Source organism: Periplaneta americana, chromosome 3, assembly GCF_040183065.1.
Source record: "Periplaneta americana isolate PAMFEO1 chromosome 3, P.americana_PAMFEO1_priV1, whole genome shotgun sequence".
NCBI lineage: Eukaryota > Metazoa > Arthropoda > Insecta > Blattodea > Blattidae > Periplaneta > Periplaneta americana.
In genome coordinates, this window is record NC_091119.1 from 115,286,641 (window position 1) to 115,311,195 (window position 24,555).

General features: G+C 35.0%; 1 protein-coding gene across 5 annotated transcripts in view; it reads right to left on the reverse strand.

The window, feature by feature from the left end:
• Window positions 1–24,555, reverse strand: part of Pdzd8 (PDZ domain containing 8) — a 110,717-nt gene that overhangs the window by 21,529 nt on the left and 64,633 nt on the right. For 4 of the 5 annotated variants that reach the window (XR_011331373.1, XM_069821313.1, XM_069821314.1 and 1 more), the window contains 2 exons: window positions 5,221–5,415; window positions 557–766 (listed from right to left, as the gene is read on the reverse strand). Coding sequence is in view for 4 of the 5 variants with exons in the window: in XM_069821313.1 (XP_069677414.1) it covers window positions 557–766; window positions 5,221–5,415 (405 nt within the window). In the remaining variant the exon portion in view is untranslated. Of the gene's footprint in view, window positions 1–556; window positions 767–5,220; window positions 5,416–7,948; window positions 8,028–24,555 lie in introns of those variants that run through there. The other variant, XM_069821315.1, reaches the window with a different exon arrangement.

Sequence of the window (24,555 nt, forward strand, 5' to 3'; positions counted from 1 at the left end):
GATTGATTGACTGTGTCACGTTTACTTGAAGGTTTTGAAATACGGTACTGATTTTGTGAAATATGTAACAACATTAAGACATCGTTTATGTATTATGCTGCTATAGAAACTTACATATCAGCACCTATTTTTTGATAAATGACACAAAGTAGAATCGGGAAAATGTCCATTCGGGAAACTACTGTAGATTCGGGAATATGAGGTCAGGATAACTGATTTTGGAAAATGTCCATTCTGCAGAATAGGCCTTCGGGATCTTTTGTTCGGGAAATTGGATTTGGAAATTTGGTTGGGAATGATTGCATGATGTATTAAGTGCACAACCTTATTCTGCATGTCACAGGTAGGGTAGGCCTAGTTATTCATGGAGCATCATAACTCTTTTAATGCAACATTTCAAGTAAGTTTCCACACTCTTAAGCTATTTTTCTTTTTCTTTCATTCATCTACCTGTTGTGGAGATCTGTGTGCTCAGTTTGAAGGGGTTCATTAACAGCTTCCTTGTAAGACTGAAAAAGGAGGTATATTCAATATGACCGACTGGCTGATCACTTACCTTGCAGGCTTCCTCCTGGTCCTGCGTGTGCTGGAGGCCTGCACAGAAGTGCAGCATCAGTACAGCAAGAGCCTGCACTTTCTCGTCGGACTTGCCTATGAGAAATGCTATCCTTGTGTGCTCTGATGGATCCTTGGACTCCTGTTCTTTCTGGGCGAGCTCCATTCGCAGCTGAGTCTCAGCATCAATAGCTGCTTTCAACTTGCTGATCTGTGTCACAAACAACATCCTCATCTTTATGAACGATATTACAGGGAGATCCAACGAAAAGTGGAGTCTGCTGTCAGCTATCCAGTTTTGTCACTGCTCGTCCATTATAGAATATTCTATTAAATAAATTAATTAAATTGTGAATAATAAATTAAATTAGAGAACAATAAAGTAATATACGAAATTAATAAATAATAAATGAAGCATGACATTAGGACTACTTACTAAATTGGACCAATTATGCATCTCGCACTCACGCACACCAAATTCTCACCTTAACATCATGCAATGCAACTGATGGATGGCATGTGGAATTTAATCACTCTATATACATAAATTTTGTGCGTTTACAAAACCACTTAAATGAAAGTAGCCTACATCTCATTACAAAGGACACTGCTGGGTCTGTGGATCCGTCTCGCATATTTAGTAACATCCAATTACAAAACGCAACTCTTTCTGGGGCATCTAATAGTGTGCATTCATGAGCAACCATAATTTTATAGGAACGAAACTTTATTACTTTTGTAGCCCTTTGAACAGAACCGTAAGATAACCCAGTTTCTTGGAATAAACGTCTTAAAGATATTTTGGGACTTACTTCCAAGCCCACTCAAATGTCATTCACGATCTTTCATCCTTAAGTTTTTTTGTTTACAACAGTCCTTTTTTTTATTACACACAGATCTCGTAGATTTCACTCATTAGAAGTTTTTAAGCGTACAATTGTGAAGGAACTAGTATTTGCAGATACTTACGTCTAAAACATTGCTTCAGTTTCTTATTGTCTTTCTTTCTCAATAACTGTTTCACAATAAAAATTCTCTGTGCTACAGTGAAAGCCATTTCACTTTCTTTATTTGCCAAACACTAACACTCACTCATAAATAACGTCAAAATGAACAGAACACGTAACCCAATCATCGGCAAAATGTCAACGTAGGTGACGTCAAATGAAACAGCCTGCCTTGCAAAAAGAAGGGTGGTAAAAAGCAGTAGGCTGGGGAGAGGAGATGACTGTACCTCGTCTGTCTAGTCTGGAAATAATTAACCGAATTACGGTTCTCCATCATAAGTTGCAATTTGTAATTACTCAAATAAATTAATGTTGGTTTGTCAATAGGAAGTGCGCTTACATTTAACAGGTTACAGTTTTGAAAAAAATTGCTTACATATATATGTCGAGCCGAACACTGAAATAAACCAAGCACAAAATGACCTAAGGAGTGGATATTTTGAATTGTAGTGAATTTTCGGGAAATTTTTCAATCTGAGCAATTTTCCCTTATTTTGCAAAGTTTAAAAATGTTATAATATCAAAAAAAGGGGGAAAGGAATTTGCCATCCTACCCCATCATCTCTTGGCCTAGTTGCCTCATAAGTGGTGCCTTCTTGGTATCACTTGTGAGATTCAGACCTGTCTTTGGACAGTTGACTAAACAACAGCAGCAATATAAAAAAAAGATATTAAACAACACTTTTTTCTTAATCAGTATTAATGTTATGGAAAAGTACATATGACAATGGAGTACTGTATAATGCCTCTTTATGGTAATAATATGAAACCCTTTAAGTAGTTTAGAACATAACATACAACAGTTTCTTCCTGTGCATAACAAAAGAATTTCTCTTCCCATTCTTCTACAAATATTCGTTTTGCTGCATTCCTTACATTTAATGATTTGGAAACAGACATGTTGATCACCAGTTACAACTACTTGTCTATCCTCGAACTGCCCCTACAAAAATATGACATAAGCTGCCGCTTGCCACATGAAATGCCGACAGCTGACGTAATCAATATGTCCACACTCCATCGAACTGGACTGTTGACTGCTGGAGGAATTCCCCATGATACTTTCCACAACATTCGTGATTTTGTGTGCGTGGTTGGGAACTCCATTGCTCATTGGATCTCACGGTATTTTCTTATTTCCAAACTTAATTATGACTATGTCACAATAATGTGATAGTAAGACAGGTGTTGATTTTAAAACCTTATATCGAAAGACTGTTCGCGAAATGAAAAAAAGATGGAGGTTATACTTGGATCTAAGGCACCATAAAAACTGAGCTGCACCTACTTTGTGCTACACACAAAACAGAAAAAAAAAAAAAAGGTAATATAAACAAATGTCTAAAATAGAATTGTTTCAGATCTGTAGCACTTCTGATGGATATTCATATGTTTGCAAGTTTCAGAGAAGACGATCGAAATATATGCCACACAGCTTAATACAGGCTTGAGGACAGCGCTGCATTGTCGTAAGACTCATGTTTATATAACATCTCACGTATTTGGAATTGTGCATTCATCCAAAAAAAATTGTTATAAAGTTGTCACATCTTTACTCGGAGAGAATAAACTAGACATTTCAAAAGTCCTCACAAAAAGAAGTTTAATGAATTAACATCCTGTAAGCGTGCCTATTAGAACCCATTCATTTCCCTGGTTAAACATGATCAAAATGACTGCGAACAATAATTAGTGAGATTAAATTAAATTATGTTTTATTTAATGATGCTCGCAACTGCCTTGATTATATCAGTGTTGCCTGTGTGCCAGAATTTTGTCCTGCAGGAGTTCTTTTACATTCCAGTAAATCTGTTGACATGAGCCTGTCACATTTAAGCACACTTAAATGCCAGGATCGAACCTGTAACCTCAGGCACAGAAGGCCAGCGCTATACCGAATGCGCCACTCAGGGCAACGTAATTAGTGAGAAATTAGTCGGTGCTCCATTATGCTTGAATTAATTTTTTTTTTTTACTTTTATGTAAAAATTCAAGAAGTTCTGGCAGTAAATTGGTCAGAAAATCGAGATAAACCTGTTCTGTGAAGCCAGTATGATAAAACATAAGATTCAACAGTCAATTCCCATGATACCCACTGCACATTAAATCTAATCTTTGTTAACTTCTTTAGGACGTGACTTTCATCTGTTCACGAATGCTTATTCTTTTTAATTAACAACGTTAGCAAGTTATCATACAGAAGTACTGCTGTGAGATTTTCGACACACATTTATATGAACTCTCCCCTTTTGGTGTGTACAAACACCTCCCAAAGTTTACTGCAGTATTTTGGTGACAATTTTTATAATATACATAATATTACTTCAGAAGAAAATCAACTTAATATTCTGAAATATGTCTAAAAAAGGTAAGATGATGATGATGATGATGATGATTATTATTATTATTATTATTATTATTATTATTATTATTATTATTATTATAGTTTCTTAAAAGGGAAATATATATTTATTTCAACTAGTGGAAAGACTTTTTAAAACACAGAAAGTGATAGTTATTCAGATTTCAACACAGTAATAGGTTCGTTCCAACAACAGTCAGGAACCGTCCGTAACCATCGTGAGCATGCGCAGTACAGAAAAAGCGTTCCAACATAATCCGAACCAGTCCTGAACCGGAAATATGTACTGCAGTCAGGCATTCCAACAAGCTTCTAACATGGGTTCGGAACGGTCAGAAATAGTCCGCGGATTGAGGCATGTACAGAAGAGTACGCGAGACGCGCATGCGCATAAGCTCACCAACGTCTCCTGGATACTGAAGAAAGACATGATCGACTGTTCACATCAATGAGGTTAAAGATGAAAAGTGACAGTACAGACGAATAATAAAACTAGAGATTTAATTTAAATCTTCGCCAAAAAGAAAGGGAATGGAAATTATTTGGGTATTGAAATAGTTAATTACAATTTCAACATGCAGCTTTGATTAAAAGTATAATAAATAATGTAATATATTAATAATTAAAAAAATAACTATTTTTAGATGAGAGTCCCCCAGTACACGACATTGAATTAGCGGAATTCTTGCCTTCCATATTTTTTGTCATCTTTTTATAGAAAATGATCGAAATTCTATTTTCTGCAATTAGAATTAGCTCCGAAATGATAATAATAAGCATCCCGTTCTTAGCAAAGATGATCACAGTTATAGCATCTCTGGATTTAGTACATAACGATCTGCGAAAGCGTTCCAACAGCGTCCAGTCCAGTTCCAATCCCATAGCAGATGTTCAACTAGCGCATGTGCATAAGATGGTACAGGAACCGTACATGAACTGATCCATGAACCGCTTGTTGGAACGAACCTAATAAAGCATTTTAAGTACATAAAAGGAAAATTTTCTGAATTTCATAATGATTATATCAAAATTTATACTACTTGTTCCTTTTTTAAACATTTTCTGGATATATAGCCTACTCAGGCAATCATCCACATAAGCAATTTTGCACTATATGTATAGATAGAGTAGAAATCTCATCCTGCTTCCCATCTCCACTCTCTCTAAACAATGCACACACACAAACACTGCATCTCCCTCGACCCCTCTCTCTCTCTGTCTTTATATCCTCCTCCTATTCCCCCTCACTCTATATTCAAATTTCAAATTTAAGTTACAGTTTCACTCTTGACTTACCATCTTGTTAATTTTGTCCTTGCGTTGGGGAGGTGAGAGGTTGGCATACAGTTCCTTGCCAGTGGACTTGGCTATGGACATGAGATCGTCATCATTGGGGTGTTGTAACAAATGATCCAGGGCTGCAGTCACGTCTACAGCATCACTGTCTAGCAAAGAATGTGGGAACTGGAATGGATTTCCAACCAGGGACGCCTGCAACACATACATACTGAACACTTATGTCAGGCCCAGGTTCCTTCTACTTTTACTTCAACATTTTTCACTTGCACATTGCATGTGCTATTGTTTCGTTACAGTAATTCTCCTTATAAATCTTGCTTTTATTCTGGTTAATGTATAAAGTAGTACTTGCAAACAATTGTAAAATAATATTATTAATTTTGTCTAAGGTTAGTGATTATTTTTATAAATATATACATCTTATGATCTCAGAATGAAGTTAGAACAGCAGCAAGTATAACTAAATTTCAGAATTTGTGATAGCGCTATCAGAGTGTCAGAAAGTCTTTAAAATACATTATTCCAACACATTTCCAAATAAAACACAAACTACAAATTCGAAGCAGGTACTGCTAACAGTCCTCAAATGATAACACAAAAAATGTTCAAAAATATGTATATAAAAGATTTAGTAAAAGTCTTACTTCACACATTTGTATTATTATATGTACCGTATTAATATGAAACAGTTATGTACCCAGTTCTGTCTTTAGATCGGGTATAGTAATAACATGACACAGTATCATGCTCTGTAATTGATGGAACTCCATTTGTCTCCCAGTAATATTACAAACACCACTCCGTCTCATAATGAGCAAAGTAACATTTCTTACGAAAATCTTGGTTTTGCCAATGTTACTTTTCATTTAGGCTCTTCATTTAATAATTTCAAATACTTGTTTAGATGTGTAGAACGTTTCAGGGCTAAAAAAAAAAATCCCCCCTAAAAGAATTAGTATTTTTAAAAAACAGTTTCTAAAAAATTATTTAAATGCCACAAGCTGAATGCCATGTTTTTTCTGTGTAGTCTCGTTTTTTCTATCATAACTCCACAAATTACCAACTGGAATTCTTTGGTTTAGCATCAACACATGAAATTACGTTTGACACTCGACAAAAAAAGATATAAAAGATAAAGATCATCTTTATAAGAGTAACAGTATTCTTCCTTCCCATGAACCCAACTTGCTCCGCCCTAAAGATTCTTCTAAATGTTTTGTTTTCAATTCATGTATTTAACTTGATAAATCAAATATTTTAAAATAAAATAAATATTGTTTCACATATCAAATCCTCCACAGAAAAGTAATTTTCAATGAAGTTTACATTGAAATGGCAACCTAAATTTATAGATGTTACTTTATAATTGCTTTATATCAAAAATAATTTAACATACGTGCATTTCAGAAGTTCATTAACGCTTTACAATTCTCAAGATTAAATCTACCAAAGAGTGTGTTCCTTCATATAATCACAAAGAATTAAAAAGGAAAGCATCCTATGACAAAAGGAATACAAATGGTCAATGGAATGGATGTGCATTACAGAATCAGACTGTGAAAGTAACGGATTTTGGGAGTAAACTACACAATAAAAAATGATGCTTTAGTCTGGGGTTGGTATATGGTAGGTTTACAGAGAAATATGATTTACCTACAAATATAAAAAACACAAAAACTTTTACTTAGTGCATGGAGCTACCTCTCCAATAAAATAGGTACTGCAAAGTACCGGTACCAAACTAACAATAAATGCAGGTTTTAGAAGTACCGGTAGTTATGAATTTAGTTTCTCTCTCCATCACATAGCTACTATTATTAAATGAATTTTAAAACATTATTTCATAGGTAAAGCCAGATATCCAAAGGGGCTAAAGACAAAAAGGGTACTCCACAAACAGGTGAAACAGAATGCTTGAAATCAGGCTTAAACGAATCTGAGAGATGAACTGTGAAAATGCAAAAGGCACTAAAATCACTCTTGCACAAAGAAATTGATATGACATGGAATTTTAGATAGGCTGATACAGTCATCGACTTACCTCCTCCTCCTTACATAATTTGAACTCCTTTCCAAATTTTTTGTGAAATATAACATATTATGCCATAATTTTAGACTCACTTTCATAGAAACCACGTACATTCTCTTTCATTAAAAAGCATAACTTTATAATCTCTTTTATTATATATGACAAAAAATTTTCTTATAGATTTTCAAGGATGGATCTGAATTGTTTCACTCTTGTAAGATCCGTACCTTGATTGAAAATATAGAAAAACTATGTTTATTGAAGTGGTTTACATTTTTAAGATAAACCATAAATGTATGTTGTTATTTATTTCCATGAAAAGCACTATACTTGAACAGTATTACGAATCAAGGATGTAAACTTTCAGGCCAGAGTCTGAAATTATCTTTTTATATTATAAAATGTGTGAAATAATTTAGCTTTAGTAACTTATATTTCATTCACAAATTAAATATCATGATTAATGAAAATTTTCTTCAGAAGAAGTCATAACGTTCTCTATACAGAGGAAGTAAAAAAAGGAGCTATGTGAATGACTAAAATTTGAATCTTAAAAATGAGAAAAAATAAACACATCAGATTGTGTAAGAAAATTTTTGTTACATACATGTTGTTTCTAAGGGAAATACAGGGTTCCACAGGTGAGTATTTCTGTGAACAACAAAAATGTTAATACAAAATGAATAAATGACTCACCTAATTTTTAGTGTGGGTGAAATAAATTACCATGAGAACCATGTGTGACCCGGCAGACAGCTAAAGTGTATTCCAGTTCCTGCAACACATTTTATAATATCTCCAGGGCAACTGTAACATTATCTCATAAGACTGAGATGGTGAGGCAATTTTTATATGCACAAATTGAGTCTTATCTTTCAAATTCAAATTTTATTATGATTTACTTAATAATGCTTTACATTAAGCAGATCATCCATGGTATATGGAATCATGATATAATAATGAAGCAACTGTGGAAAAAAAAAGGCAAGAGAAACAAAAGTGATCAGAAAAGACCTACTCCACAGTTGCTCAGTACATCACATATCACACAGGTTACGTCTGGGATCGAACCATGGCCCCTTAAGTGAGTTGCTGTCATGACAGTCATGGTTCAGTCTCATATTGTGTCACAATTTCTTAAAAGCCAGAATATTAAGGAAAGATAAATAATTTTATAGTGTCTTATCTCTCATTTCACTGAACAAAGGAAGTGCAATGCCTACAAGCAGCTAGCATCATCTTAAGAAGCATAACGATACAGTATATAAAGACTAATTACCCAAAATAAAATTCAAGCTGTGCCTGTCATGTTTTATACTCCAATTTGTTGATTAGAACATGCCACTGTGTCACAAGATGCAGTGGATTCAAACGCATCCTGAACATGAAGCCGTGTCGTGGATTCATCACAGCGCAGTGTAGCTGGAGCTCGTGTAACCTATCAAGGCAACTTAACACATGGTTCTTATGGATGCTCTGGACTGAAAAGCTTCACCTGCATTCATGGCTCATTTGCTATTAAGAAAAAACTTAAATAAAACTGGTGTGTCAACCCACCAGTAACGTTAGTTTGGTATGAAACGTGTTAAACACAATGAGAAGTTTTCTCTGAAGACAGAATAACAAATTACATATATTTTACATGTTTTATACTCTTCTACATGGACGATTTTAGCTCAAACAAAGTGAAGTGCAGTATTCCTGTTATTAATACTAGTACTCACATTTCTTGAACACACACAAAAAATAGTAATACAATGAAGTTTAAGTAAATAAAAATACAAATTAGTAGTTGTATACAGAGTGTAACCGTAACTTTGTTACAAACATTAGGTAGAGTAGAGGCATTCAATATGAATCATATTCATTTAGGAACCCATGTCCAGAAACATTCTGTTTGGTAGTTACAAGACTTGGTATGTGTAGTCAGTGTAGCCAGGTAGCATCGAACTCAAGGCCATCTTTCTGAAGTTTGACTGCATACTTCCTGTTTCCTGCAAACGATGAATTTTCATAAACATATTATGACCTTGTTGGCATAGTAAACGATATTTCAATTGATGAAACCTAGCAGCTTTTCTTCCATTTCTATTTGCTCTTCCTTTAAATGAAGTTCTCTTAATGTCAATCTTTCCATGATAACAAGAAACGTAATGCTTAACCTAAATAAGTCTAATGTCATACATGAAAGACAACTACCTTTAAGGGGTTAGGTACAGCTTACAGTAGTAAAATTTTTGAAAATATTCAACTTTTTTTTTCTCCATTGCTGTATCTTGTACAATAATGAAAATTGGTATGTGTAAAATACTGCCCTTCTAATGTATGAAAAAAATATTGTTACGATTTAACAAAAATTATTGTTATTATTTTTCTTTTTTCAAAATTCAAAATGATGGCAGTTCACTGTGCAGTGATGCAGTGGCGTATACTGGTTTAAGGGTCTGGGCTACCACTGACCCTATTATTACGCAAAATATATTTTAAAATCCCTATAATAAAATTCCTTACCTATTTATATGTGAATTCCAGACGTCTTGATTGGGACGAAAATACTTTGATGACTTCGTCATTGAAATTACAGTTGGGCTGCTTGCGAAGTTTCTGTAGAAATTACTTTTCAATGGACATCAGTGCCAAGCCGGATAAACGTTCTTGTGTATGAGTTGATCTACAGTAGGATTTTATTCTCTTCAACGCAGAAAATGTTCTTTCTACCGTTGCTGACGTAGCTGGTATTGTCACAATTAATGTTGCCAATTTAAGGACTTCAGGAATAACTTGGTTCAGCTGGTTTTCATATATGGCAGATAATATTTCATGGATAGGTTTGTTCGAAAAATCAAAGATTTCTGCTGAATATATTACACTTAATTCATTTTTCAAACGTACTTGATCAAAGTGACTGTTATAGGACTGAAATAATTTGTTTAGTGCCTCATTCGGGAAGTTTTCTCTATAAGCAGAAAATTTTTGAGAATCTAGAAGATACGTGAACTGAAGCTTTCCATAATCAGAAAATGTCAGTAATTTCCATGTGCATACGATCTAGTATGCTGTAGTACAGCTGCCTGTATTTCAATTCATCATCTCCTTTTCTTCGCTTTAATGGTGGTTCCATTGTATTGGCTAAAGAATTTTCATTTTCCATATTACTCCATATGGACGGAAACCCACTACGTCTGAACTCGGATATAGTATTTTTTAACTTCGATACCTCTTGCAAGCAGTATGCTATGTCTAGACTTTTTGTCTGAAGAATATTGTAGAGCACATCTGTATGTGCGAACACTCTAGCATAGACTTCAAGAAGAAATATATTCTGAAACTGTGTGAAAAAATACAAATATCCTTGAGCCTGCACAATTACATCATCATCCCAGTTTTCTTCAGAGTCATTACAAATGATATTTTCAAAAAAGCAGTCAGTTGTTCTCTGTATTCCTTCACTGTATTTACAAGCCGAGATGTAAAATCCCATCTAGTTGGTGCTACTTTTGGGAGTTTCTGTTTCATAAATTCCTTGAGTTTTTCTGATCTTTTAGAAGATGATGAGAAAAATGCAGCTAAACCCGACAGTGTTTTGAAAAAAATGCGGCATTCTGGAATGAAGTAGTTTGTTGCAAAACTAAATTGAGAACATGGCTGTAACAATGGACAAATAGTGCTTGAGGATACTTTTCTTGAACTTTTGTTTTTAAGCCATTAATATTTTCCGCCATAACTGAAGCACCATCGTATGTCTGTGCAATTAAGTTATTGCCGACATTGTATTCTGCTATAACACCTTCCACATGCTGAAACAAAGCAGCAGCAATTTTGTCCGAACTGACATTTGTGAATCCTATAAACTGTTCTTGAACATTGGCAGTACTATCGACGTATCTTAAAACAGTGGACAATTGACTCTGATTAGAGCAGTCACTTGTTTCATCAACAACAATGGCCACAAAAGGGGTTTCTTCTATTTCAGATTTTATGTTCTTTATCATAACCCACACTTATAGCAAATATTAAGTCATTCTGAATTGCAGGAGAAGTACCACGAAATACTGTTGAACTCTCAAGATGATTGGCCAGTAAATGGTCAAATTCACTTAAGGAACTTAAATATTCAATATAATTTCCTCTATTGTCTGATTCCACACTCTCATTATGACCCCGAAAAGCCAATTCTTGTTTTCCTAGAAAGCAGACTGCGTTAATAAGACGCAGTAAAATCTCCCGATTTTTTTTCACAAGATCATTGTGTTGATTGATGTGTAGAGCTTTTTGCTTATCTAGCTGTAAATCAATTCTTGTCTTCCCAAAGTTTGCAAAGTTCATGCTACTACAAATATGAGCTTTTGATTTGTCGTGTTTTAGGACTGCCGTTTGAAGGGAGTTCATATTAGAAAACCCCTCTTTTGACCACACATTAGTTTCGCGGGCTAAATAACAAACATGGCCAGCAAAATAGTTTAGACAGTTTAGAACTACCACACAACCAATTCCACTTACCATATGATGTTGAAGTGAAATGGCGTGTGTATTCACGCTGTTTTTCTTTTACGTCCATGGACAAATTTAACTCAGGAGTTGGTCTTTCCATTTTCACAATTTCAACTTTCTCGTTGTATGTACGACGGTTAAAAGGCACTTTTAATAAACCTTCTATTACACAGTCATTTTCAACACAAACCTCCCAGAAACTTGTTCTGCCATATTTTTCACAATATCACTTAATTGGGAAATTAAAAACTTAATAATTAACAATTAATATAACTCTTAGACACTCGAACAAATCACAAATTTAAAATACTGCACTGCAAGAACACAATCACATTCATGAGCGAGTGTACTAAGCGTATTGTTGCTTCGCGTCTTTGAAGAAACCGATCACGAGAGCAGCAACTCACTCGGCCTACACTGCACGATGGAAACAGAAGGGAGAGGGGGACGGGCAGTTGTGCGACAGAACAGCGTTAGCGGAACGGTCACAGGCTACCCCTCGTAGCAGCAGTTTCTCCAGCGATGCCGCCTTGATAACTTGTTTCTTTTCGAGAGCAGAGAGCGCATATAAATCTAACGATTACCTTAATTTTAATTACTGTGGTAAAACTAATAATACAAAATAATTACATTATGTTATATTATAAACTTTTTCTTTTGTAATTTCCTTGGGCTACCGCCGGTAGCCCTGGTAGTCCGCAAAATACGCCCCTGCAGTGATGAAGCGTTTCCCTCATAACTCATAAACTTGTTAACATTTTCATGTTCTCTCTCTTTTATTTTATTGCTGAAACTCATGTTTACAATATCATGCTCTTTCAACTACATTCCTTAATAAATAATATTTTTTTTATCAGACAATCTATCAAAGGTAGAGAAGTGATCTTGCATCATATTGTAGATATTACATGCATAAATACACACAAAAATTTTATCATAGATTGTTGGATAGTTTTTGAGTTATGTGGGAAACGCTTCATCACTGCACAGTGAACTAAATTTTGAAAAAAAAAAAAAAAAAAAATGTAATTTTTTTAAAATCGTAAAAATATTTTTTTCATTTAGCAGAAGGGCAGTGTTTTACACATATTAATTTTTATTATTGTACAAGATACAGTAATGGAGGAAGAAAATGTTGAATATTTCCAAAATTTTACTGCATTAACCCTTAAGGGAGATGAGGTGTCAATGGACTGGCCTTGAATTCATTGCCAGCAGGCTATTATAAAGTATGCTGTAAACAAAATTCTGCACAGTATTTAAAAGAACTTTGCAATGTTTACAAACATTATCACGACAACATAAAATCATACTACGAAGAAAACAAAATAATTTAGGCCTACCAATAAATCACAGAGACCAATCTGACTACTCATATCAAGGACTGTAACTACCAAACGAAATGTTCCCAACATGGGTTCCTAAACGAAAATGTTTCGTATTGATCACTTTTGCCACCCCTAAAAGTCTGTAACAAAGTCACGGGTACAACCTGTATTTTTTATAATATATAAAACATAGCATTAATGTATTGTAAGAACTGACACTAATGACACATTTGTAATGAATATGACAGATAGAAGAATAAAGTCTATGCATATACATAAATTCAAACCTCTTGGAGAATTTAGGTTTGTGTGGGTGTACAGCAAGAGAGAATGCCCATACACACAGAGAAGAGAGATGTGGCTGTACCTTGTAGGGCAGTCTAAATCTCCATCTGTTTCCTGTGAATCACGTGGGTGTGCAATAGCAATATCGAGCTGACTGCTCTGTGACGTTAGGTACTGATTTCTTGTTTCGTGTTCATTAAGTGGGCACTGCAAAGCTCAAGAGCATTCAGCCAGTGAGGATGACTCCGTCAAGTCGTGCAAGCAATGATGTGAATGAATTATCATTTTTCTAACACTTCTGATAATCAGTCTCCGAAACTTGCTATGCTATTTTACAGCTCATGCATTTTGTCAAGACACTCCCCCACTCTTCCTACCGAGCTGCACAAGAGATCGGATGAGTCTACTTACGAATTATAGGGAAATGGGTTAATTTTTGCCTTGAACTCAGTAGACACATGCCTGACCTCCCTTCTACTCCTACCCCCTCCACAGAAACGTTGTTCCCGTACTGCACATCGCGAGTGTCTTGACAAAATGCATGAGCTGTACATTGCAAAGAAAAATATAATCGTGTCATAATTATTGTGTGACGTGATTTTACTTTTCCATATTTATTTTTAAATGCGGAACTGTCTGTTGGTTTTCATTTCACTTCACTAAGCAGTGAAATAAATTTTATATTGATGTTTGACTCAATCATAATAATTTCGTTGTCAGTTCAATAATGCAATACACTCAATAGATAATATTCAGTAACATTACTGTCAGATATACAGTATACATAAATCATTTTCGTATTCTTTGTAGATAGATGTTAATTTTCCAAACCACATTTTGCATTACATTTAACGAACACATGACCTTAGAGACTCAAGCACTCTAATAAGTACCGGTAGTCTATACCTCTGCTGCGAGAGAGGAAATGTACTCAGACATTATAAGAGAGTTGGAGATCCCTGGTGCACAGCAACAATGAGTTAAGTACTGTAAGCGTGGTACTGAGTCATATTCAATTTCTCGTGGTCACTGAATCATGGGCTTGGCACCCATATAAGCATTTAACTACAGCTTACAGTTCAAAATTTCTCAAATAAATAACGACTTCTTCTCGTCAAGTGGAGTGCAGTAAATGAGCCACAGATTAATGTGCCTTAATATAATTTAAATGATAGGGAGTTTTAAGTTTGTGCATTGGCATAGTAGGCAGACTTGAAGTGTTGCTTTCGCTATTAGCACGTAGCTATGAGGGGATGGTTGGCTAGAAGCTGAACAGAATATGTGCATGTTTCAATGAATTGTTACGAGGCACCACAGAGCAAGTGAAGAACACACCATACACAGCAGGACGGGAAAGTGTAATGAACGATTGCTATTGAAGGGAGGGCAAGAGTAGTGGCGCATCATAATGTGACGAAAGTATATTAACAACAAATAAACCAAATTAAGAAATGGGCAAATGGAACAGTTTAGTTAATACCATTTCCTTTATTTGTACGGTAATGAGTTCAACACATTAGTGCACAGTGTTCCAAAAATCATTTGCATTCAACAATAGTTCTCATTTAATTCAAACTGTTCTCGGGCTTCCAGGCAGGTAACAAGTTGGTGATCCACCGACATTTCGAGGATGTTCATCTTCCTCGTCTTCAGGATTAACTGGTAATTAGGGAGATATCTTGCTCCTTATTTATAGTGCCAGGGGAAGTGATCAGCCGAGGAGCTGGATGCTGATTGACTTTCTGTGTTCATGCATTGCAGACTGCAGCGTGAACATGGCCGACATGTTGCCTTGTGTTGTGTGAGGCAGCTGACTGTTCACAGGTCTTTTGGTCCTCCATTGATGACAGGCCGCCATCTGGTGTTGAGAATTTTTATAGCTGGTATCCATGCAGCGCTGAGTCGGAGATCCGAGTCCCAATTCAGGTTACCACCTTCCGACGCTATGGCCAGGGTTTCCTTAACTCTCCTATCCCAGTAGCCCGAACACTTCGCCAGGACCTCGGTTTTATTCAAATTAGCTCTATGGCCTTTTTCAATACAGTGTTCGGCCAATCCGGATTTTTCTGGCTGCATTAACCTGATACTTCGTTGGTGTTCAGAAAGACGCGTAGTTATTGTACGTCCAGTCTCGCCAATGTAACCTGCCTCATATTTACACGGAATGTGGTAGATCCCTGGTACTCTGAGGCCTAGATCTAAGCTTCAGAGTACCAGGGATCTACCGCATTGCGTGTAAATATGAGGCAGGTTACATTGGCGAGACTGGACTGAACAATAACTACGCGTCTTTCTGAACACCAACGAAGTATCAGGTTAATGCAGCCAGAAAAATCCGGATTGGCCGAACACTGTATTGAAAAAGGCCATAGAGCTAATTTGAATAAAACCGAGGTCCTGGCGAAGTGTTCGGGCTACTGGGATAAGAGAGTTAAGGAAACCCTGGCCATAGCGTCGGAAAGCGGTAACCTGAATTGGGACTTGGGGTCTCCAACTCAGCGCTGCATGGACACCAGCTATAAAAATTCTCAACACCAGATGGCAGCCTCAGTCCCCCTCGCGTATGTGGTACCTAAGAGGTTACGTCCAATTTCGGCTTCCCCTTCAAAATTTTCTAGAGCTCCTTCAGTGGAGCAGCGTAACCTGGAGTGAGACTAGTGGCCAACAGGCTTGGAGCTCACATATTTAGTTTTGTACAGCCCCCAACCCCTTGCAAGGACGCGTTTTGCGTATCTTTTAAATCTGTCCTCCCAATTCTCTTTCGATTTTTTCGATGGCAGCCTGTCATCATCGGAGGACACATGACAACGTCTGCCAGGTCTACCAAGAGACCCGTGATCAGTCAGCCGCCCCACACAACACAAGGCAACATGTCGGCCATGTTCATACCGCGGTCCGCAATGCATGAACACAGAAAGCCAATCAACGCCAAACTCCTTGGCTGACCACTCCCCCCAGCACTATAAATAAGGAGCAAGATATCCCTCTAATTACCTGTTAACTCTGAAGACGAGGAAGATGAACATCCTCGAAACGTCGGTGGATCACCAACTTGTTACCTGACTTGAAGCTGAGAATGGTTTGAATGATCACGTCGCCAGGAAAGCTTCAGTAGTTACTTTAGTTCTCATTTATTTACAATGTAAAACTATGAAGAAATAAACAAATGGAAGATTTTGTAATATTGAAACTGTACAAGATGAATGAAAACGCACAGTACCGTATGACAGAAGTAATAATAATTACGGAAAAAGTAATTATAGGCTAATAGCTAGTGTATAATAAAGCCTACATAACTTCGTTCAACCAGCATGCAATATTATAACCATGTGATATTACAGGTAATATTATGTAATGCCATATGCCAGTTTTCTATAAGATAAATATACATATATTAACTTATGCATGTCAGTTTTTATAATATATAGCTTACAAATCCACCAGATATTAATCAGAATTGAAGCGACTTTAACAGAATTGAGACCAATCAATACTGGCATTTGACAGGGTTGTGACATATCACTTCTGTTATTTATAATATATATGAATGTAAACATCAGGAAATGTTAACAAACACCTCATGACAGTGTGTGAATAAATATAAATACAGTCGAACCTCCATACAACGAAAACCAATATAATGATAAACAGTGTTGCAACAATAAATTTTATCGGTTTGGCTTATTTACTATATTTTAAATATATTTCATTCATCATTGCAATAATGGTAAAATTTTTGACAAACCCCAATGTAACAATAAAAATACTGTAATTTTTTTTTTTAATTTACGTGGTTTTCATGTTCAATATTTCACTTTTCACTTGGTATCACCCTCTTAACAATGTTTTCCCATTATTTCATTTACCCTCTTTCACTCTTCTTTTAACCGATCTTGGCATTCTGTGCAAGGAGTGTGTTACAATAGAATTCTACCTGCTTCAAGGGCACGTGACCCTTAACAGGATTTGCCTTTATGGTTTCTGCCACTGTTTTCCTGACTACCTGGCATCTTTCATATTCAAGAGTTAGTTGTTAATGATGGCAAGTGTAACATGAAAGTAAATGAATTTGGGGACTAAATTAGCTGTATTTAGTGATTTAGATAGGTGACTGAAGCAGAATGAAGTGACTAACAAGTATCGATTTGCACAATCAACACTCATAACATTCATAAAGAAATGCAAGGCAATAGAGGACAATGTCACAAGTGGTAAAATTAATCCTGAATGTAAGCATTTAAAAATTGCGGCAACAGAAGACAACATTGCTACCTGCCCTGCTTGCACACCTGGTGCACAATTCCATCAAGAGTACGCCATGACACTATGCTGAATAAAATTATGTTACGAATATGCAGTGGCATAATATTTCTCCACCTTTTAAATATGAGGAGAGAACTGGATGTACCACGTTAAATGACTGACAGGTTCTAATACGTGCAAAATAATACAAATCTGCAGTAAACTTTACATTGCATATGCGAATCTGTGATAGATACATTACAGTGTATATGCAATAATACTACATCTGCATTATATTCACTACATTCACTAGAACAATTACGAAGAGAGCAGAATGAATATTTTTGACAGTTGACATGAAGTTGGCATAGCATCATTACTGCACATGGATGAGGCTCGCCCAAAGACACACATGTAGTTCCAACATGATGGTTGCCCTGTACATTTCACGCACTTCGTTCGTGAGTTCATAAATAACATATTTCCACATAGCTGGATTGGTCATGGCGAGCCTGTTATTTGACCATCAAGATCACCAGACTGAAATTTTTCCTGCAAGTTCACTTGGGTATGTTAGTGTACGACACACCAGTGAATGACAAAGAGCAACTGAGGAACAGGATTGTGGCTTCAGTGGACATAATTCGTGCTACTCCTCGGTGCTTTGCAAGAATCAATGTCTGCCATTCTGACCTCTGTTTACAGCACAATGGTAGTCACTTCGAGTATCTTCTGTAACTGTGCACCAGGTGCATAAGCAGGGCAGGGTGTTATGTTGTGTGCAGCACTGCTCTCCAGACTTTCACATTGCTTAACGAGATAACAATGTTGAATCCACAGCCAAAAAAATTTCGAGTTCTTCATCCGCAGAAAAAGGTCTTTATGCGATTTACTGAGACTAGTAAAAGGTTATCCTAGCATATGCTATTTCGAAAATTACAAAAATCACTGAACAATCTTATATAGGGCTTCTGGAAAACCACTTGTTGCCATGCAACTGCAGAAAAATAAAAAGACTTGGGGGGAAAAAGGTTCATCCTTCACCACAAAAGCACAAATTCTCACCGAATTTCTCATTCACAGGAAATGGAAACCATGTGACATCCCCTCTATTCACCTGATCTCTCTCCTAATTTTTGGCTGTTTAACACACTGAAATTTGCACTTCCAAGGAGATCTAGCTTGGGTTCCGTAATATACCAGTGTCTATATATAACACTCAAGATTTCTAAAAACATGCTATGAAAGTGGATTTAACAATGACATTTGCATGTAAAAAAAAAGGAGATTATATAGAAATGTGAAATGTGTATAAAATAAATTTGCAAGAATTCATAAATGTGATACATATCGGTGTTGATTTCATGAAACCTTCTATGTGACAGTACAGAGCATAATTTTTCAGGAGGAAGAAAAAATTAATTAAATATCAACTGGTCCTCGATAATGTCATTGATGTCCATCATATTCACCAACGTTTTCTATCGAATTATCTAATACTTTTATGTAGGCTTATTGATATTTAATTACTTTTTTCTTCCTCCTGAAAAAATTATGCTCTGCACTGTCAAATAGGAGGTTCAATGATGATACAATGTAATTTTTATGTGTTACTTTTGGATTACGCTTCTTATATGGTATATGATTAAAATTAAGTAAAAGTTGGAAAATTGAGAGATGAAGAGAATGTACAAACTACCTCGCTGTTGATGATAGTGATGGTATTGCTGGTGGTGACAGCAACAGCAGTGGCAGCAATGATGGTGATGGTGATGTCATCAAAACATTGTACAATATAAATTCTATACAAACACTGAGGTAACAAGTTGATCTGTAATTGTACATGTCTTAGAGCAACATTAGTAACTCCATCATGATGACATATTAAAACAATTAAATAATGCTAAATGCCGATCTATTTTTTTAATTATAACCAATTTTTTATGTTGCATATTCTCCCTTACACAGTCATGGAATTAATTCTTTAAAGTTTTACGCCATTAATGCTTATGTCTCATTGTATTTTTTTTTTTATAAATTCACTCCATTAAAGTTTAAAAAGTTTATATTAATACAGATGCGAGTCCAAATATCTATAAGGCATTGTAAGCTTGCCTAATACAACTGCATGCAGTGTTGTGCAAGAAACATGAACAAAGCAGAGACTGAACAGGTGTGAAGCAAGTCAATACTAGAGAAACCTTCAAATTCCCAAAGTGATAAGTAAAAGCAAATTCAACTAATTGCAGGTGCAGTCAGAACGCAGGGAACCATTATTGCAACCACTTCTCCTAATACAAGAAACATTCTTAAAACTTGAACATTAGATTAGAAGTAAGTCAGTATTTCTCGAACTTTCTTCACATATTAAACAAATTGTTAGGTATCAAAGTCAAACTGAATACTAGAGTTATTAAAATTAATAGTTTTAATGGGAAGATATTGTCTATAGTATGCTGTGCCAACTTAAACATCTTTGACATAAAAAAAAATATGTAAAAGTTTGCATATATTTTCAAATTCTCCAGTTTGAGAAACACTGAAACAAGTGATATCCAGTGCAGATAGTGATATCATAGCAGAAGTAATGCAGTGTTCTCTTGACAATGCTACTGTTTACTCTGCATCTAGACATATATCTAATCTACCAAAATCAGCACATGTATTACAAGATGAATACCTGTAATATAAAAGAATATGAGTTGAACAAACATTAGCATGTTATGCTACAATATAAGGTCAGAGTTAGTAATGACAGTAAAGTGTTATTCTCTATTAAATTTATAGTTAAAAGATGTATAATAGTGTGCTTAATTTTGAAACGATTAAAAAACTAATGAGAACTGTGATTAAGAAAGAAAATTTAAACTGGTCATGACATAACACTGACATATCCATAATTATATTTAGATGGTGTTTGACTAAAGGTAATTAAGTCATAAAAACGAGTTTTGAGAAAAATGAAAATCAAACATCGAATCCTTACTGTAAATCAGAGAATATTTTTTACAAAAGTTAAAACACAACAAATGATAGTGGCAACTTTGGCTTTTACACACAAAACATGAAATTGCCAAGTAATTTGAGACTGGATATATTTTTAAGCGAAAACCCATAAAGACTACCGATTTAACCATTTTCCCCTCAATAAAACTGATGACACATTCATTTGCACCTTTAAATAATTATTTCTAGTGAAATCATGTACGTGTAGGAAAGTGAAATAACCAGATTAAGAAATATATTTATGACTTCTAATTTATTTAGGCCTATTTAAAAAATAACAAAAAAAAAAAAAAAATGGACTCTCATTACACAAGGCAGTCTGAATAAGTGACAGAGATAAAAAGTAATAACTAGGGAACGGATTTATAGGTGCTAAAAAAAAAAGAGAGATTAGGACTTTATAAAATCCAATTTAGGACTTTTAATTAACAATTAATAATGCCAGTAAATATTCCATTTTAAGCGGTATTTATGTGCAAAGAACTGATGTTGGCAATGAGTGCTACTGAAGTGAAGATTCAAATTCTATCAGTGAAAGTGATTGACTGCTGATTGGTCAGTTTTATTTCGCTTAACCAGGGTGCACTGATGCAAGAACTAATTTGTAAGCTCTCCCCTGACTGAGCAATCTACCATCACTTTTATGCTAGGATGGATTTTTTCAAACGAACTTCAGTTCCAGAAAATAAGGTAAAATTTTCTTTCCTCCCCTTCCAAGACAAATATGCAACAATTTACCAGACCAGTGATTGTAAGAGGTTTTTTTTTGTAGTTTTTTTGGCATTTTTGCATTTTTAGTATTAGTATTTTTATTTTAAATGTATGCAAAATACTAAAAAGGCACTTTTCAGGCATAAACATAGTTATTAGACATTTATAGGAGTTTATGGTTCATTTAGGCGTTTTAGGTCCTACAGAATTGTAATAGGGTGATCCTGTGCACATGAAACATAGAGATATCTGAATAACATATATCTAGAACGCGGCAAACAAAACAGGTACAGAACGAGAAATCAGTTCCCTACTAATAACATACCAATACTAATGATAATGTTAACTTTGTTAAATAAACAAATTATATAACTTCATTGTGTTAAATTATGAAACTATTATGGTACCGGTATTTTACCTTATGATTAGTTTTGGTGGGACTTCACGCTATTTTCAAACTTTTAGTTAGCTTTTGTGTTTTCTTCCAGTTTCTTTTTCTTGGTGTATTGGTGGGAAGGTATGTCAGAACAGATGGGAACGTGGTAATGTTGTGTCTAACCACATACTCCCTCAACAAGATACCAAGAAAGAAGAAATCAGAAGAAAGCATAAGACCTCACTAGTAATTTAAAAATGGCGTAAAGTTTTGCCGAAACTAATCACTAGTTAAAGTACCATATTAGTTTCATTATTTAACATAGTACAGTTATTAAGTTGTTCATTTAACATTATCATTAGTAATATACAAGTGTTAAATGTATGTAACCAATAAACTACTCTTAATGTTTAGTTATGAAAGTGATATAAACAAGGTCATTTTTATATATTTTCTGAGTCTTGTAAACAATAATCTTCCTCTTTTTAATTTTGATAATTTTCTTCCTTATCATTAACTTCAATAGTTTTTGGAAAAATATCCAGAGTTACATTAGAAGTTCCTCATATATGTTGTGAAATAGATGACATATGTGGCAAAACAAGGCAAGAAGATCTTGTTCTGGAATCAAAACTGGTCAATTGCAAGATCGATGAGGTAATCATTGATTATGATCTTGGCCTTGTCTAGATAAAGAATTTTTTTAAGGCATTTAAGGTGTTTCTGTAGAGTAATACAGTTGAACCCTTCACACGTCTCAGTCATGTAACTCCATTCTCTATCATCGTTTTCTACATTCGCAATGGATTTTGTATACAAATCAGATTAGCCTACTCCAAGAAGTGTGCCTGAGTCATCAAATATACTTTGAAAGGATGAGTTTTTCCACAAGAGCAAGCAAGATGAATCTAATCATGTGGATGGTAAACTAGAATGTAGTTTCTTTTTTCCTCTCAATCGAAGCATGGTCAGTATCACATTCTACTGTATGTAGGTATGTATACCTGGGATCAAGACCTTATAGTTTATGTCAATGGGAATCATTTCTTAATGCAGACATGCACATTGCCACCACGTTCTCATTATTTCTTTCTTTCTTTTTTGTCATCTGCATATATCTGAATATATAAACGGGATATTGTGAACACTGCCAGGACAAACTTTGAAATTTCCTGTTTTTCAGTTGAAATCCTCACATCCTCAAAACAAATTTCCTTTATATTTGAAACTCTTCTACAAGAAATATAAAATTTAATTGTGAAAAAAATCTTATTTGGTAAGGATGTCACCACGTCGCACAATTTAAGCCAGTTTAAATACAATGTGTAAAAAGAGATAATCTGACTTACTTCCCTTTCCTTTGTAAAAAAGTAATGTAGGGCTATAAAAGGAGATAAGCGACATAGATCCCTTTACCCAAACCAGTATTGCAATTTTCGGTTGAACCCATTTTACACTCTTACATAGTGACCATACCAAAAGAGTTACAATTCAATTCTTTTTGCCCACTTGTACAATTTATTTTGTGTATTCACCTGGGAAACAAAACTTCATTTCACAAAAAAATTACTTAAACCCCTTTACCCGAACACCATCGATTTTTAGTATTCATGCCTATCAACTGTACAAAACAAATACCTTAATCATACAGCTGACCAGTACAACTAATACAAAGAATAGGGAAGGAGAGGGGGATGGCAGTCAGCAGTGAGCAATTGTCATCCAGTTCCAGGGACATTATAAATGCTGTGACTATTTTAAAGCTGCTACTTATTGATGGACAAAATGTCAACAAATATGAAGTTTCCCACCATTATGATATTGCTGAATTTATCTTCTATACTTGAAATTTTCATATGTTTTGTCGTACCTCTTACAATGTATTTTGTTGTGCATCAGAGTTCATGAAGTGTGGATGCTGCAAAACAGCAGTAGAATAATCATAGCCAGTTTATAGCATTATACCACATTGTTTAAAATAAAGTGTTTCATGTTTAAAAATTAAAATTCAAACTTGAATTATGTTTAAACCAGAACAAGAGGAAGCCCTTGTAGCCAGAATTTAAGTCTTCACTAATTTGTTTAAGGAGAATATTAATAATTATTTTGTTTAATTGCCTTTCCATTTGTAGTTTAACAAATCGACGTATTTATTAAATATCTTATTTACCCACAGAAAAGCACAGCACCAATTTCCCCCATTACAGCAAGAGAAGAAGAAACGACCCATGGATATGAGAAGTGAGAGAATATCAGTCAATCCTCTTGATATATTTTTAGATTCAGTGTTACAAATAATTTTATGTACCGGTATTAAATGTTGCATATATATTTGGAAAGTAAACTAATTACGTTATCAATTTTCCCATTAAGTCTTAAATTTATTACTGTGTTCGTCTAAGTGACAGCCATTCCTCTACCCCATTCTACATGAATTCTGCGCATTTTCAAGTTTGTTTTTCAATTTGGTGAAAGTAATTACTAATGCCACTGAAAAACAGAATTTTAAACCTAACAGTAATTATAAGTAATGACATCATCTTATTCCAAACTACTTCCGAATGCAGCAAAATATACGTACTTATGTATACTTCTTTTCTTGGAAAGCTGAAACACAGACTGAGGGGAGAGAGAAGTAATATTCTGACATTACAGTATAATGTTAAGATCATCAATAAATGCATATCTCCCTTACAACAAACAATAGGAAGAATTCTACCTCAAAATTAGTGGTCAAAACTCGAGATTAATGGTGAAATTAATCACATGATAAATTGGTCTTGTGAGATACTGTACAGAGCGCCTGTTTTGTAACTTTTCCACTAAGTAGCACAGATGTGGGCAGAAATCAGGTTTGCGCTGAC